Raw genomic sequence first — 17,004 nt, 5'->3', positions numbered from 1 at the left:
AAGTGGGATAGATTATACGTATAGATGCACGTAGAAGCGCGCAGCGAGAGTATGTGTGCTATAAAAAGAATATTGTGCAAAAACAATTAAAGAACTTACATGGTTTTGGTCTCGATTGATGCCATCAGGCGCCTGGTGAGATGGTCGTGGACGAATATATTGTATACCTCCCTTAAGGGCCCATTATTGATACTTAGCAAAGACTTGACTTGGCTTGAGAACTGTCACTTACAGTTCTGTTAAATGAACATCGCATGTTACTGATTACTCAAAACTTAGCAACACTTAACTTGACTTAAGGATCCATTACTGATACTTAGCATAGACTTGACTTGGCTTGCGAACTGTCACTTACAGTTCTGTTAAATTAACATTGCATGTTACTGATTACTCAAAACTTGACTTAGAAGTCTGTTGAATTTTGATTTTCTATGTAAGTTCTAAGTGACGTTTACATTTTGAGATGCCATTTGTTTGTTTCCATTTCATTTAGACATTTTGTCATACAAATTGACATTTATTTAAAAATAAATTTCAACGCTGATTATGATGCCAGATATTATGCGCCAAGTGGAGTATAATCGTGGCTAAGTTGCCAAGTTTACGCCAAGTCAAGTCAAGTCTATGCTAAGTATCAGTAATGGGGGCTTTAGAAGTCTGTTGAATTTTGATTTTTTATGTAAGTTCTAATTGACGTTTACCTTTTGAGATGCCATTTGTTTGTTTCCATTTTATTTTGACATTTTGTCATACAAATTGACATTTATTTAAAAATAAATTTCAACGCTGATTATGATGTCAGGTTGGATGCGCCAAGTGGAGTATAATCGTGGCTAAGTTGCCAAGTTTACGCCAAGTCAAGTCAAGTCTATGCTAAGTATCAGTAATGGGGGCTTTAAGCTGTTAAATTTAAATATCACATCTCTTTGTGTTTTGTTTTTCTCACTAAAACAAGTTCTCTAATACTATTTTCACACAGACGGCTTATTGAATAATAAAGCCAATTTTCTGCATTAAGACGCTTATTGAGCTCAATCTTCCCTACAAAATTCGAATCTATTATTATTTCATTAGTAGCTAATCGAATGCCTAATGAAGTCAAAAGCACAATGCAACTCTGTTGGCAGCGTTCCACTTCCGTTTCCGCTTCTTAGTTTTTGGTGTGTTCAGTGCTTAAAAATGTCATTTATCAAAGCAAATGTCATTGTCTGCATGGCGGAACGTTACAAGGTGGCCGCATCGAACAGCTGATTATAACCTTTTTTATTTGATTTGATACATCAACTACCGGCGCAGTACGATTTTGACATTTGTCCATCGAATTTACAAGTACATGGAATTTTGTTTGTTTGTAGGTATGTCACCATGCTCCCACCTTGTATCGTTCCTCCATGATTGTCTGTCTCATCCTTCATACTAATCGAGCAGTTACTTCTGTGTGAAAGCAAAAAATTTAGCAGGTGAAATGAGATCTTTAAGTTTCTGTGTGAAAACAGTATAACCCACTCTTAGGATGTATATTTGTAAATACTATTTTACGCTATTCCAATTAGATGTTACTCTGAAGACCGTTTTGGTTTTACGCCCGCCAGTGGCGTAGTGAAATTTATATATGGGAGGGAATATTTGTTAGAACAAAGGATGTAACAATATCTAAAAAGCTTTTATGGTTTATGCTACATTTATAGCGAAATTGCGAATAAAATATTTGTTCCTCCTTTTATATACTAATTAAATAAATTGAATTTTTCATAAACTAAATTTAGCTTTGTATTATTCTTTTTCTCAAACGCCCTTTTTTATCAGATTAAGACAAGTTATAAAAATACCATTACAATTTTAAAAAAATGTAAATATGAGTATCTGCAAAACTGTTTATAAATTCTAAATTTGTTCCGCTTAATCATCATTCTAATGCTTGGCAAAAATTACATATTTTATATTTTCAAACAAAACTTATTAAAAAAGGTTATCAGAAGCGTTTAAGAAAAATGGTTTGATTTTGTTATTTGGATTAAGCATTGCCTGCGTGATATTTTGTTTAAACTTTTGTTAGAGAAAATAATAACAATAATATTGTATACTTATTATGATTAAAAATTTTAATGAATTTCTAAAATTTATTTATATGTTTGGAACATGGTTCGTAATCTATGGCGTGAAACACCTTATTAACTTGGTTCAATTATCTTTTATAGCCTTTATAACCTAACTTTGCATCTGCAACCAGCAAAGAAGAATGTACTTCTTTGGCAAACAAAAATTTGAATGTCTTTTTAAGAGGCTTCGACCTTTTTCCCGCCACTGCAGCAGTTGCTGCGGCCAGTGCTTCCGTTGTGTCACTGAATTTCTCAAAATGTTTCGGTTTTAATATTTTATTCGCCTTTTCCGGTATTTGAAATTCCAGATAGAGGTTATCTACTTCTGCTAGTTTCTTTTCATCCAACAATTTAAATATCGCGTAACCCGCTGGCGTTTCGCACAAAACGAACCATATGTTGCAATACTTTTGCTGATTGCAGGAAAAAAATATTCCTTTAGCTCTAAATTCGGCAATCAATTTTTATCTTGGTTATCAATGATAGCCAATGCACAGATTTCAATAAAGTTCCTTATTTTTTTAAAACATCAATCACTTGCATAACTTTGCAAATTCACTTTGTAATTACTCTTAACCAGCAAAATTATTTTCAAGCGTATTTTATTTTCTACTCCAACTGATCTGCCTTCACGCCAACTTAAAAGAAAACCTCTCCTCAGCGGAAGTTCGAAGTTGCTCTTTCTCGTGCAGGTCGTTTGACATCTCCCCACTGTCAAGTTGACAAACTTCACAACCACTGCAGTATCGTTATTAGGGTTACCATCAAATGCATAGGTCGCAAAGCTCCTTAAGAATAGGTCCCTTAAATTGCGTCCTAAGCTATCTTTTTACTGATATAAGAGCATTTTTCGTTTAATTGTAAGTTTTTTTTTTGTGCTACACTATTCACATGACAAATTTCACCCATATTGTTTATGTGATAGTAGTGGATGCACAAAAATAAAAAATATATAAAAATAGAAATAAAATTATAATTTTCATCAAAAAAATGTATCTCAAAATTAAATTGCCAGTTTTTTGATTGTCAGATAATCAAAAACCTTGACACCTCTATGAGATGCTGCGAGGCACGTAATAGACATACCTTCATGTCTAGCTTCCTGAGTGCTTATCCAAACAGACTTTTTCAGAGACCGAGAAAATTTGCTTCCTAATTTTTGTTTTATTACCAATAAGAATATTTTTTGAAATACAGTTAAAATAAACAAAATCAGAGTATTTCTTTTATCATGTTATGAATCTTCGTTATTTCGTAATGAATACTAATGAAGTTTCAATGTCAAAACTATAGTTGTTTTGAACTAAATAATATAAAAATATATAACAATCAAATTTATTCAAAAAAAAATATAATTAGCAATTAATAAGAATCATAATCTTAACAGTCCCTAGGTTTATCTTACTCTGCATCTTATCAAGAGCTCCAATATAAACATTTGTTTATTTAATTTGATATAAATCTGGCAGCCAGTCAGATAAGACAAAGCAATGCTTCACGTTCGTACGCTTATTTTGCAGCTTTTATCTCTAGCGGATTTTGAAGTCAGTAGTTACAAATTGTCTACCAAAGAATCAACATAACAAAATAATAAAGCATTATTATATAAAATGGCCCCAATTAGTTGGCAACGCGCTATTTTAACGATTTTCTCGATTTTTCTACTAAATTCACGACATTGCAACGCCACGCCCAGCAAACGCATCATTTACAAATTCACCGATTGCACTACCGAACAATTACAACATTTACCCAAACCTGCTTCAGTCGTTGAGTTATCGGCTGTGACATGCAATATTTCAAAGCTACCAAATGCCTTCTTTACACGTTTCACTGCACTTGCAGCGCTGGAGTTGCGTCAAAGCGGCCTTACAATAGTAGAGGATTATGCGCTCAATGGACTCGATCAGCTGCAATGGCTTTCGCTTGCTTGGAATTTTATTACCATTGTCAAACCGTGGACTGCAGCACCACTGAAATCTCTACACACACTCGATCTCGAGGGAAATGCTATAAGAACATTGAATGCTGAAAGTTTCAAAAGCTTTCCAAATTTACATTATTTAAGTTTAGCTGCAAATCTTTTGGAGCATGTTGATGGTGCGGCTTTCGTACATTTAGCGCATTTGAAGCATTTGAATTTAGCCCACAATCGGCTAAATGTGATTGAATCGTCAACTTTTCGTGGCATGCAACATTTAGCTCATTTGTCATTGCAACATAATTTTATTGAGTGTATAGCAAATGATAGCTTTGTATCGAATGCTCATTTGCGCTCCTTACACCTCAATGGCAATAAGCTGCAGGATTTAGAATTTCTACGCAGTAAAGCTATGATGTCACGTCTATTACATTTGAATTTGTCGCATAATCAAATTAAATCGCTTGATGCATTCACAGCTGGTGAATGGGCGCTAATAGATTTGGATGTGAGTCACAATCGTTTGGAGGGAGTAAGCGAGGATGCGCTCAATGGTTTGGCGGCGCTTGTGGTAAGTTGTTGGCTAAGAGCAGTGTTGGGGTATTTTTCAGCAACTTTTATTTATAACATTTGTTTTACTGCTATTCATGTATTGATTTGTTTCATTTATTAAAATGTATTATAACAACAGGTAATATATAAACGATATTTCAAATATGACTGCATTTCGAAACCAAATGATGATCATGTCTAGCGTGTAGAAAAATTGAAAGAGTACACAAATTTTAGAGTCATAAATACATCTAAAATAAGATTTTCTAAAGAACTTAAAATAAATGCCGATATCTCCCATTTGCCCAAAAAATCGATTTTAATTTCGTTTCAAAGTAATGCCTTTTCGCAATGTCTTACCAGCCCATACTTCTACAAATTTCGAGTCTAATGACGTGCATTATAAAAATGCATGCGAAAAAAATTGGGCATCAATAATGCTCACCACAAACCACAATTGATAATTACATAATAAGTTATAGAATAATCAAATGAGCTTTGCTGCTGCTGGTTAATCGGTAAATAATTGAATTTGCATTAAATGAAATCAAAGCACAGTGTAGCAACAATAACAATAATAAGAATTGCTATTAATACCATAACCAACAGTTTTTTGTACAATTAACTGTAATATGTGCTACAAAACAAAGCCACCACAATGTAAGTACTATTCATGGATGCATGTACATGTATAGAGATATATATTTACAAATAACAGGAATTGTGATGCTTAATCTCTTTGTAAATAAGAATACGCAAAACTGTGTAAATATATACTGAGTAGTATATATTTACAGTATTTGAACAAGCACATAATTTTCTTACAAACAAATGCGCATACAGCAGCGAGTACAAAAATAGCAATGGAAATTTTTATTAAATTTCAATAAAAATAGTTTTTTCGATAATTTCGATATAAATTGTGTAACTGAAACTTTGCAAATCAGGCTGAAAACCAATTTCGAAAATATTCGAAAATTCGAGAAACTATAATAAAAATGTCGAATCTGCTATGGAATCGTAACATACGATCACGGATCGAAAACGGTTTTGACAGAAGCGATACAAATAAGGCTATCCAGATATTTAAAAAAATAATAATATATTATGGATTTAGTGAGTACGCGTTGTCCCTAGTTCACATATTTCATTAATCCAATGAACCATTTCGGAGCTATAATGATTTAAAAAACGCATTCAATCACGGATCGTGTGTAAAAATTCGGCCCCTGTTTTTGTAACCCAATCAGTTTTAGTCTAACAAAATATAAGTTAAAGGTCTCTCGAAATTAGGACTAATTTTTGACAATTTTGTGTTATTGAGTATTTTAAAAGGGAGTGGGCCTTAGGTCTATAGGTGGACGCCTTTTCGAGATATCGCCATAAAGATGGACCAGGGGTGACTCCATAATGTGTTTGTACGATATGGGTATCAAATTAAAGGTATTAATGAGGGTTTTAAAAGGAAGTGGCCCTAGTCGCATATGTGAAGGCGTTTTCGAGATAAAGGCCAAAATGTGGGCCAGGGTGACCCAGAACATCATTTGTCGGGTAACGCTAAATTATTTTTATATGCAATACCACGAACAGTATTCCTGCCATGATTCCAAGGGCGTTTGATTTCGCCCTGCAGAACGTTTTCATTTTCTTCTACTTAATATGGTAGGCGTCAAACCCATTTTACATAGTTTTTTCTAAAGTTATGTATAGTTTGCGTCAAAAAACTCCAATCACCATGTTTCATCCCTCTTTTAGATTTGGTATAGAATTATGGCTTTTTTTCATTTTTCGATATTTTCGATATCCAAAAATTGGGCGTGGTCATAGTCGGCTTTCGCCCATTTTTTATAACAAGTTAAAGTGAGTTCAGGTAAGTACGTGAACTAAGTTTAGTTAAGATATATTGTGTTTTGCGCATGTTATCGTGTTAACCGCCCAGCGGAAGGACAGACTGTCGACTGTGTATAAAAACTGGGCATGGCTTAAATTTCGCCCATTTTCACAGAAAATAGTTATCGTCATAGAATCTATGCCCCTACCAAATTTCAAAAGGATCGGAAAATTTTTTTCGACTTATGGCATTAAAAGTATCCTAGATAAATTAAATGAAAAAGGGCGGAGTCACGCCCATTTTGAAATTTTCTTTTATTTTTGTATTTTTTGCTCCATATCATTACTGGAGTTAAATGTTGACATAATTTACTTTTATACTGTAAAAATATAAAATTTTTTGTTAAAATTTGGCTTATAACATTTTTTTTAAAGTGGGCGTGTTCTTCATTCGATTTGGCTAATTTTTATTTCGCACATATATAGTAAAGGTAGTAACGTTTCGCACATATATAGTAATAGTAGTAACATTTCTGCTAAATTTCATTATGATATCTTCAACGACTGCCAAATTACAGCTTGAAAAACTTTTAAATTACCTTCTTTTAAAAGTGGGCGGTGCCGCGCCCATTGTCCAAAATTTTACTATTTTTTTATTCTGCGTCATAAGGTCAACCCACCTACTCAAGCTTCATCGCTTTATCCGTCTCTGGTAATGAATTATCGCATTTTTTCGGTTTTTCGAAATTTTCGATATCGAAAATGTAGACGTGGTTATAGTCCGATATCGTTCATTTTAAATAGCGAACTGAGATGAGTGCCCAGGAACCTACGTACCAAATTTTATCAAGGTACCTCAAAATTTACTCAAGTAATCGTGTTAACAGACAACCGAACGGAAGGACGGACGGACATGTCTCAATCAAATTTTTTTTCGATACTGATGATTTTGATATATGGAAGTCTATATCTATCTCGATTCCTTTATACCTGTACAACCAACCGTTATCCAATCAAAGTGAATATACTCTGTGTGCAAAGCACGCTGAGTATAATAAAGTTATCGCCCTTCATATTGAAGAAAATATAAGGTAGCTTTCGGGAAAAAAATTATAAAGAATTAATTAGAAGTTTGAGGGATATTTTACTTGAGCTTTGTTAGAGTGAAATTATTGAGTTTGCATAACTGCTAGATAGAGGAGTGGCCCTTCGCTTGGAAGAAAATATACCTCGTACTGTAAAAAATACAAAAAACTTTAAATTAAAAATTAAAGTTGTTTGCAATTTTCGAAATTTTTCGAAAACATTTTTAGGATGGGCTTATACAGTTTCAGTTGAAAAATTCATAACTTTTTTTTTTTAAGAAAAAAAATTCCAAAAAAATTTAAGTAAACATTTCGAAATTTTCGTAAAACCTTTTACAGTTTTAGAATTTTTTCGAAAATATTTTTGAGATGGGCTTAAATATTTTCAGTTACATACACTTTATTTTCAGAAGCCCTGCGCACTCAAAAAAATTCAGAAAACTCCAAATTTTCCAATTTTTTCCAATGTTTTCAAAAACTTTTTTTAAACAGATTTATAAAGTTCAAGTTACAAAATCCATGGCACTTTTTTTTTGTAAATTTCCGAAAATAGAGGGGGTGTGCCTTCGCAAAAATAGAAAACTTTAAATAAAAGTTCGAAGTTTTCGTACAACTTTTTCGAATTTCCGAATTTTTTCGTACCAAGTCGCATTATTTCTGCACACTCTGTATTGGTAACGTTCATGTTTGAACGGTTCAAATAAAGTATTCAAGTGATGGATTGACTTCCAATACTATTTTTTCATTCTACGAAAAGAAAACAGTGCAAAATGCAAAAAATCTCCACTCAAACTCGAGCTGTCAAAGTCACGATTCCTCTGCGTATTTAGAACTTAAGAACTCAAGGTGTGTTTATTTGAGTGCACTCGATGCACTGAAAGCTTTTCATCGCATTACGATTTCTCGACCACTAACCAACTCAGCTGCATTTTATTGCGTCAAAAAGGAAACGAAAACTTAGCAATTTTGTTGTTTTTTCACTTAAGCCACATTGCATCTCTGCGCTATCACTTGTACTCCAAAAGCAAACATTAATTCAAACACTTTCCAATCTGCACTTTATTCTACTCTTTTCTATTCCACTTTTTCTTTTTTTTTTTTTTTGTTATTTTTGCAGCACCTCAATCTCAGCGCTAATGCAATGCAGCCAGTCGCCTCTTCCTGTCTCGGCAAACTTATCAATCTCGAAACGATCGACCTGTCTGCCAATAATTTGGCCGAGCTTCCCATGGGATTCTTTGATTCCACCACCCAACTGCAGCGTGTCAATTTGTCACGTAACTCACTAACAGACGTACCAGCCGACCTTTTTGCACATTTGCCCTATTTGCGCGTGTTGGACATGTCACAGAATCAATTGTCCACCAGCATATTCATCGCCTATCTCTCTGCACTTCTACCACGTTCGGCACTAACGTTGGATTTAAGTGAAAATCACTTAACTCGAATTGATACCGATGCCATGAATGCTTTGTATGCTAGCAGTGGGCATGTTGAGTTGGCCGGCAACTGGTGGCATTGCAAATGGCTCATTGTTGAATTGGTGAGAGCTCCATCCCACATACACTTTGGTTATAACTATGCACTGGCGGCAACATGGAGTGAGAGGCTGCTCAACGTGAGTGGCATTGATTGTTACGATACTGAAACTAAACGCAGCATTGTGGTGCTTGATGCAAGACGATTGTGGGAGCGGCGTCATGGTATGGATGATATTGAGTGTACGGTAAGTGTAATAAAAATGCAAATTGGCTGATTGAAGTGAGTTTCATGTGACTATGTTAACAAATATACGGGTATATAAGAATTTATATATCTTTGATTTGCACTTCATTGCAGACGCTTGTTGATCCAGAAATGCCGACACCACCACCATTGCTTTGGCCACGTGTACGCATGGACCGTTTCGACTCGCGCTCCATTATCATTTGGATGTTAACTGCAATTGGTTTCGCATTTGCAGGATTGCGTATTGGACGTCAATTGATCGATAGAAGAGAACAAGCAAAACGTCTAAGCAAAAAACGCGAAATGGTAAGGAATTTGATAGGCTTTTCTACATTGTTTACTTAAAAACTTCATTGTACAGAAGACAGATGAGCTGCGAACATTAGCTGCATCTTAAATGGATAGGACTGTGGCACGAAATTAAAGGAATTTCCATTTGACGATTTGCACATCGAAATCATTAGTTTTTTGGCATATATATTTGCATTAGTAGTTATTAAAGTAAAAATTAGTCCTCACGGATCGGCCAGCTCAACCTAACCTAACCTTAAGAATAAATTAACCATAAATTTTTTTTCAATGAGATTTATGTACTTACATATAAAACAAATATATGCTGATGTATAGTCTAGACGATATTTTTTCAGTGATATTGCAATATGTGACTCTTCAGTAGGTCGCCTATGCCTTTGTACATTACGAAAAGTAACTTTGGCAGTGCTGTTCCATCTTAATATTGTGGTTCCCTATTTTAGTCAAAACTTCCCTTAAAAAGATTTCATATCGATTTCCAAGCCCATGGGATTGTTTGTTGTTCTTAAAATTTGAACTAAATCGAAAATAGTAGACATCATAAGATCTCGAGACAAAAGGTAACCGCCGAAAAAGAATTAAATACAGAGAGAATATTTTGACTCAAAACGTCGATAACAAAATTGTTCAACTCTTTTTCATGCTTAACGCTTTGTTCCAAGAAGATCTATAGAACCTTATCGTCTAGATAATTGAACTTTCATATTCTCAAACGGAGGATTGATCGATGGTTCGCCTCAAAAACCTGAACATAAACAAATCGATTGTTCTTGCTTTTGGATATTAGTCCCTTACGCTCTCTCTCTGGTACCATCACATCTCACTTGAACTCTAACGGTTAAGCGAATCGTTGCGACGATAAAGATACAGATAAACAAGATTTCGATTTTGGATACTTCTTCGAAAATTCGTATACGTCCCGACTGAGATATTTACGACTCGTCGAGCCTAGCATTTAGTTATTGGTGCATTCCACCTCATCGTCCTCCATACAGCTGACATAAGTATTAGGAGCTATTCCGATTATTGAATCGCACCGCATGAACTTCCATCGATAGTCAGTCTCAAGCTCCGATCCATTGGAAGCCAAAAACTTGTAGCACCATTTTGCTCTACTTCAAAAATTTAAAATCTACGCCTGAACGGAAAGGAATTAGTATTAAGAAAAATATTTAAAAAAAAAATTCTAATGATTCTCCCAAGTCCTCTGCTGAAATACTCATATTAAAGTAAAAATCCAACCTACGACAATAGTTATTTCTCCGAATCGAGGAGGGTTAACGGATCGTGTGTACACCTAAGCTACTAAAATTATGCTGTTGTCTTCTATTGTTGCTTTGTCGAACTGATGACTCGATAGAAAACTTGTTAGACAGGATTTTATATCACGGTGAAAACAATTAGCGCCGTTTTTTTAGGTCAAGTTTTTGTAGTCAAATCTGAAACAGTACCTGCATTCGGACTAACTCGAGACAAATCTTGCATCGTAGTTATGGAGATTTAGCTCGGGCTTCAATAAGACTCACTGCCGTACAGGGCTTTTATAATTAATTTAACTCAATGTCGTTGCCTCTTATTCCTTGAAATTAACAGCACACCTTTGACTTTAAACGGAATGTATTTGGTGAAATACAAAATGAAAACTTAACGAACTTACGAAGCTTTACAATCTTAAACTTAGTACTTAGAATAACTATGAATAGAGACGGTCAATGACGGCAGCATATTTCTTCAAAATGACTGGTCGACGCGCCTTCAGTGTTGGGCCCAACTCTCCAGTCGGCGCTGAAAAATCATGTGGAAGTATTGCGAATTTTTGTACTTTTTGTGCATTAGAAAGCGAGTGAGTGTTGGCGCGTTTCAACGCATCATCAATGGCCTTGACTATTTTTGCATCAGGTTTCACGAAAACTGTAGCGTCATCATACTCGCTTATGTCAGCTGGAATTTGTAACAACTCCGATAAACGTGTGTAGTGCAAATCTAAACTTTGTAGCCAAGCAACGGTAGAAGGATGAAGTGTATCCAGAGGCATGCCAGTCTTTATATCTATATCAGTCTATATGAAGTTGAGGAAGATATTAAAATTAATGGAAACTCCCTCAAGGGTTTGCTACGCACCTTCAAAGTAAGTAATATGGTGAGATATTTGCGTTGGTCGCCCACCAAGAGAGCGTTACTAACACAGGGTAGCTCGGCTTTCACTAAATCTTCAACATAAACAGGTGGTATATTTTCACCACCAGCTGTGATTACTAACTCTTTTATGCGGCCTGTAATTGCAAGATAACCATCGGCGTCCAAACATCCAACATCACCAGTTAAGAGCCAGCCATCTTCCATCAATATTTCTTGTGTTTTCTCCGGTTCATTGAGGTATCCCATCATAATGGAGCGGGAACGTATACAAACCTAAAATAGAAAATTTTCATATGCTTTAAGGTAAGTGAAAAAAAATTATTTCTTTCTGGTTTAGTGGAAATATTGTTCAGTACATGCAAAAAGAAGTCCAATAAAAAATTTAGCTTTTTTAATTTAATTCCTACATATTCTTAAAGAGAACTTGACAGTCTACAAGAAAAGTTTTCTTCCTAACTTGACGCGCTCAGTAGTTATTCGATGTTTAAGTTCAGCCTCAAATTGTATGAAATTTCTAATACGAAATCTATGAAAAACCTAAAGTGGCGATGAAACACAACTAAACAATAAAATTTGGATGTCCTGTAATATATTTTCACTATACTAGAAGAAATAAATATATGTATGTTTTTGGGCCACCCTAATGTGTATTTTATACTAAAATATTGTAAGCGTTCAATTTGTTTAGTCAATTGAGCCCAATTAAAATGCATGCCAATCTTACTCACCTCGCCTTGCCCATCCTCATTTGGACTGCTAATTTTTATCTCGACACCTTGCAAAGGTTGCCCAGCACTATTTAATTTAGCAAAGTTTGTATTTGCAGTTGCAGCACCGCCGGCTTCCGAAATTCCATAAGCTTCGAAAAGCGGAATATCAAGGCTTGCGAAAAACTTTTTCAATGGAATAGAAGTAGGTGCGCCACCCACAAATAACCAATTACATTGATCAAGTCCCAATGCATACTTAACTTGGTATGTTATCCTTGACGCCAACCATAATTTGAAAGACTGAGCAACGCTTCTGAGGAAGACAAATTTTTTACAACGTCTTTCGATATTATATATGCTAAATGGAATATCGCCCGGAATTCGGTTTAAGAACGCCTTAGTTCAGAACTTGTGCCAAAATCGCACCACCTAATGTTCAAATGTATTAAATTTAACTCCAGATAGGGAGTTTTAAAAACAAATTCTGAGATAGGACGTTCTTCAACTGAATTCTTAGTTGGGCGTTTTCGAAACGACAGCCGTGATAGGGCGATATGCCACTTAGTCGAAATATTATATATAATTTACTGTGATGAAATAAGCTTACGATTTAGTATTTTTGCGTAGATAGTGATCCAGTGTGACTTGTCGAGCCCAGCTCAATGTATAACGTGAAAACACTGACGAGTTTGTTTCATACTGTCCCAAACTTTCTTGTATCTTTTCGTAAACTCGCGGTACAGAAAAAGTACATGTAGGACGTGCTGTGACATATGTTTTTGTAATTGTACCTTTAAGCGCATCTCGGTCAGCAAAATATAAAGCCGAACCAATACTGAAGCTTACAAACCCATCAAAAATTTGTGCGGCTACGTGACTCAGTGGTAAAAAGCTAACTAATCGTTCACAGCTCGCACGTTTTGAACTCATTAAGTTTTCGACACCTTTCGCATTCATGATGACACCGTCATGAGAAAGCATTGCAGCTTTGGGTAGACCTGTGGTGCCGGACTGTAAAAATTAAAGGTTTGTTAAAGCTGTACTCCACTAAGTTGAAAATCGCACCACCACAAAAATTAATCAGCTGCAAATTATCATATGAACTCACATGACATAAGCACTTAAGAAAAATCAATTTTCTAATTTAGTCGCAGCAGATAAAATGAAGATGACTTTATAAAAAGGTAATTATACCGAATACTACACGGTTAGAAATTTGAGCCTAAATTTTGAACCACTCCTTGGTTTAAGCAGTTCTTCAAACTTCTTTTACTTAGATTTAAAACCTCTTGGGAACAATTCATCTTAACCATCAAAACTGTATCAAACATATACCCAAAAAGATTAAAAAGTTTAATAATAGTATCATGTGTGCATTTCTGGTTTACTAACAAAACCGACGAGTTTAAATTTATTGCTAAAAATCTAAGAATAACGTATTTCAAAAAGTGCTCCTAGTCATGGATGCTTATACATTTTAAGTTTTAAAAACTGATTTGTTACATACATAGATGTGATAGCTCAGTAGGTAGAGCAAGCCACTGCAATCCGGGGCCCATTGGTTTCAAACCAGACCACCGCCCACTAAATTTTTTAGGTTTAGTTAATTTGAAATTGAAACCAAGTTCTGCGCACCAAAGTTGGTTTAGTTTAATATGTTGTACAAAGAAGTTTAAGGTATAGGCTCAAAATATTTACCGTGTATCTTACATATACTTTTACCTACCGTAAAAATTAGCATCGCACATTCATTGGCGCAAACTGCTTGTTCCCTTCGCTTCAATTCCTCTTTAAGCTCAACATCGAATTTCATTGCAAATAAATCTTCCCAACGATAGAAGCCATCTTCAGTACCCACAAAATCTTCGAAAGGTCCATGCACTTGAATGACAGCACGCAAAAGTGGCAATCGTTCCTTCACCTCACGCACTTTTACCATCTGTGCGGCATCGTCCACCACACAAACCGTCGCCTGTGAAGTTATGAGTGAATGGTAGACTGCCTCAGGTGAACTAGTTGGATAAATGCCGTTCACAACGCTATTGGCTTGTAATGCACCAAATTCAGCATAAAACCATTCAGGACAGTTGAAAGCTAAAATGCCAATGGATGTACGTGGTTGCAGCCCAACATGAATGAGCAGAAGCGCAGTCTGTTCCACATTATGTTCGTATTCTTTATATGTAACAGTTTTCCCAGTAGTTTTTGAATCTTTTTGCTCATTGGCATAAACTAGTGCAGGCATATTGGCATAACGGCTGCAGCAATCGTGAAAAAATTGTGGTATAGTTTGTGGTTCAATAGCGGTCGTATCCTGTTTAACTATGCGTAATTTTACTGCTTCGGTGAGTGATGTGGATGTGTAGCTGCTGGCCGGTTTCAATGTACTCATCGGTGACGAGGTTTCTGCACTCTCGATCATCATGCTTGATGGCTTTATTTACTTACGTTACGTTTATGAGTTTCTTCACACAATCGGCTACTTATCAGTATTTACTTTGGTTGGTGGTTGACGTTGTAAATTTTCTGTGTACGGCTTATCAAATGAGTTTGGTGTTTTTAAACCTTTGAAATTAACCTGCATTGGAAATAAAAATTAATTTTATGAGCTTGTTTTTTTTTTCACATAGCATTTAAAGGAGTTATATGGTTTTTGATAGTTTATTGGCCTGTAAACAAAGTGGCATCGAGATGCTAAAAAAGTAAGAAGCTATGACATTATTTCTAATGGAAAATTGTCAAAGTGTCAGCAAATTTAGAAGCTCATAGCAAAATTGGGCAGATAATATTAAGCTTGCAAAGCAAGGGCCTTGAAAAAATTTATTACCATCTTTTATTACTCCAAAACAAAAGATGTAAGGCAAGAGTGTAATTTCGATTTTTCGGAAGGTATAAGCAAGTTTGTGAGTCTAACGTAGTGGGCTTTGTACATGATCTTAGAAATGCTGAAGCCCCGCGCTTCTGTCTACTGTCCTTTTTTGATATCTCCCAAACGTATTGGAACGTCTACCGGATGCCGCACCCTCCTTTGCCAACTCATCGACCTACTCGTTATAACCGAGAATGCAATATAAATGTATAGCCCTACCTTATCGAGCTCCCTCCAGTGCTTTTTTGCATTCCAGGATAATTTTTGATGAAGTACTGCTATTGCCTTAATCCCCGTCTGATTATCAATATAAATATTGACGGTACTGCAGCTTAAGCACGCTTCCTCCAGAATTTTTGCTGCTTCCTTAACGGCAGCAATTTCCGCCCGAAGGACGCTGCACTGATCTGAAAGCCTGAAGGATCTACTTATTTCTGGATCGACACAGTGAACAGCAGACCCTACACCTCCTTTAATTTGGAGCAAAAAACCTTGGTTTAAAGCAAAACTTTTATAAAAATCATCCATAATTAATCAAAATTAATGTTTTTTGCAATAAATTTATAAATCAAATTTTTTATTTCTATATTCATAAAGATATTTACAAGGCACGTCGAATTGTAGAATATTTTATAAATGAGTTTTAAATTTCAAGGATTGCCCTAAAGCTTCACTTTTTTTGGAAATACGTTTATTTATGATTAAAAACAGTTTACATTAAAACGCATAAATTTTTATAACACCTTAATTTTGAAAAAAAAAAAAAAAATTATTTCACATAACGTACCTGAGTATAGTTATTTACAATTTCTTTTTGAAATAATATATATCCTTTCTCTTGTATTTTTATTAAAATTTTTTACACTAACGCGCACGAACGTATTGCCCGACAGTTGGAAGGTTTTTGAAAATGTTGTTGACCAGATCGAGTACTTATATAAAATACTGCCTCCGATTGTTGTTTCTATTAAAAACACCCTGTAGGAAAATCCCTAGTACTGAGCTGATGCGCTGTTGGCGTACTAATTTTAGACTCAGAAATGAGCCTTCACTTCTCTCAACGCCTTCAGCCAGCCTGGTTTTCATGGTAATTGTACTTGATAGTGCCAAAAACACATTTTTCTGCCATAGTCACTCACTCCTTGAAAATGTAACTTTATTTTTTCGGAAGGCGATTCGAATAATTGTTGTTTTAACTGAGGTTTCCGTTATTTTATCTATACTAAAGGCACGCTAATCAACTAATAACTATCGATAGGTGGATTCAGCAAAACATGCATATTCGAAATAAAATTATATTAAATTAATAAAACAAAATACTTGAGTTAAAAGGAATTATATCGACTACTTTATATGCTAAAAATCGCTTAGTCTAATAAATTAAAGTTAGTCTGAAAGTATGTTACACATATTGCTTTAAGGGTAGCGTACAAGGACGTAAAGTACGAACACGGATATTATTTTGCTTCTACAAGGTATCTGTAGATTTTTTGATTAAAATTAGTTCCTGTGGCAAAGTTATGTATTTGACACAGCCGAAAAACCTGAAGTTTGTTTTTTTATTTGAGAATATCTCGAAAACAAGAACCAAAATGAAAAACAATAAATTGTCTCAAATATAATTCAAATTGCCTTGCAATGGTGAGTCAAATGCCGATTTGTGAAATTTTTAGGCAAAATCTAGCTACTACCGAACCAGTCCTTATTTTATAACCTAGGCCTAACTCTGACCCAGTAATTTGTATCATTAGCTACTGAT

General features: G+C 35.0%; 3 protein-coding genes across 6 annotated transcripts in view; 2 read left to right on the top strand and 1 right to left on the bottom strand.

Annotated features, from left to right (window-relative positions):
• Nucleotides 1-17,004, top strand: part of rk (rickets) — a 667,150-nt gene that overhangs the window by 405,089 nt on the left and 245,057 nt on the right. The window lies entirely within an intron of this gene.
• Nucleotides 3,615-9,846, top strand: LOC137239140 (leucine-rich repeat-containing protein 15). The gene is made up of 4 exons (XM_067764106.1): nucleotides 3,615-4,591; nucleotides 8,605-9,213; nucleotides 9,327-9,521; nucleotides 9,577-9,846. Exons 1-4 carry the CDS (start codon nucleotides 3,710-3,712, stop codon nucleotides 9,610-9,612), a joined length of 1,722 nt encoding a protein of 573 aa, XP_067620207.1. The 5' UTR covers nucleotides 3,615-3,709; the 3' UTR covers nucleotides 9,613-9,846.
• Nucleotides 11,123-16,177, bottom strand: LOC137239139 (long-chain-fatty-acid--CoA ligase heimdall-like). Of its 3 annotated transcripts, none has more exons than XM_067764104.1 (7): nucleotides 16,033-16,143; nucleotides 15,465-15,715; nucleotides 14,103-14,954; nucleotides 12,984-13,387; nucleotides 12,395-12,689; nucleotides 11,649-11,939; nucleotides 11,123-11,586 (listed from the first exon to the last, which is right to left on the bottom strand). In XM_067764104.1, exons 3-7 carry the CDS (start codon nucleotides 14,799-14,801, stop codon nucleotides 11,221-11,223), a joined length of 2,055 nt encoding a protein of 684 aa, XP_067620205.1. In that variant the 5' UTR covers nucleotides 14,802-14,954; nucleotides 15,465-15,715; nucleotides 16,033-16,143; the 3' UTR covers nucleotides 11,123-11,220. The 3 variants fall into 3 exon arrangements, with proteins under 3 accessions (XP_067620205.1, XP_067620206.1, XP_067620204.1); XM_067764105.1 differs by having other exon boundaries at nucleotides 15,465-15,736; nucleotides 16,033-16,134; XM_067764103.1 differs by lacking the exon at nucleotides 15,465-15,715 and having other exon boundaries at nucleotides 16,033-16,177.

The sequence above is a fragment of the Eurosta solidaginis genome, chromosome 2, assembly GCF_040869045.1.
Source record: "Eurosta solidaginis isolate ZX-2024a chromosome 2, ASM4086904v1, whole genome shotgun sequence".
NCBI classification, from domain to species: domain Eukaryota; kingdom Metazoa; phylum Arthropoda; class Insecta; order Diptera; family Tephritidae; genus Eurosta; species Eurosta solidaginis.
Note: the sequence above shows the minus strand (reverse complement) of the source record. Positions and strands in the feature narration are given on the sequence as shown.

Excerpts from the sequence above, each read along its gene's own strand:
- LOC137239140 (XM_067764106.1), top strand. The coding sequence starts at position 3,710 with ATGGCCCCAATTAGTTGGCAACGCGCTATTTTAACGATTTTCTCGATT. Across the intron at positions 4,592-8,604 it reads ATGGTTTGGCGGCGCTTGTG|CACCTCAATCTCAGCGCTAA; the intron begins GTAAGTTGTTGG and ends TTATTTTTGCAG. Across the intron at positions 9,522-9,576 it reads TAAGCAAAAAACGCGAAATG|AAGACAGATGAGCTGCGAAC; the intron begins GTAAGGAATTTG and ends TTCATTGTACAG.
- LOC137239139 (XM_067764103.1), bottom strand. The coding sequence starts at position 14,801 with ATGATGATCGAGAGTGCAGAAACCTCGTCACCGATGAGTACATTGAAA. Across the intron at positions 13,388-14,102 it reads GTGCGATGCTAATTTTTACG|TCCGGCACCACAGGTCTACC; the intron begins GTAGGTAAAAGT and ends TAATTTTTACAG. Across the intron at positions 11,940-12,394 it reads ATGAGGATGGGCAAGGCGAG|GTTTGTATACGTTCCCGCTC; the intron begins GTGAGTAAGATT and ends TTTCTATTTTAG.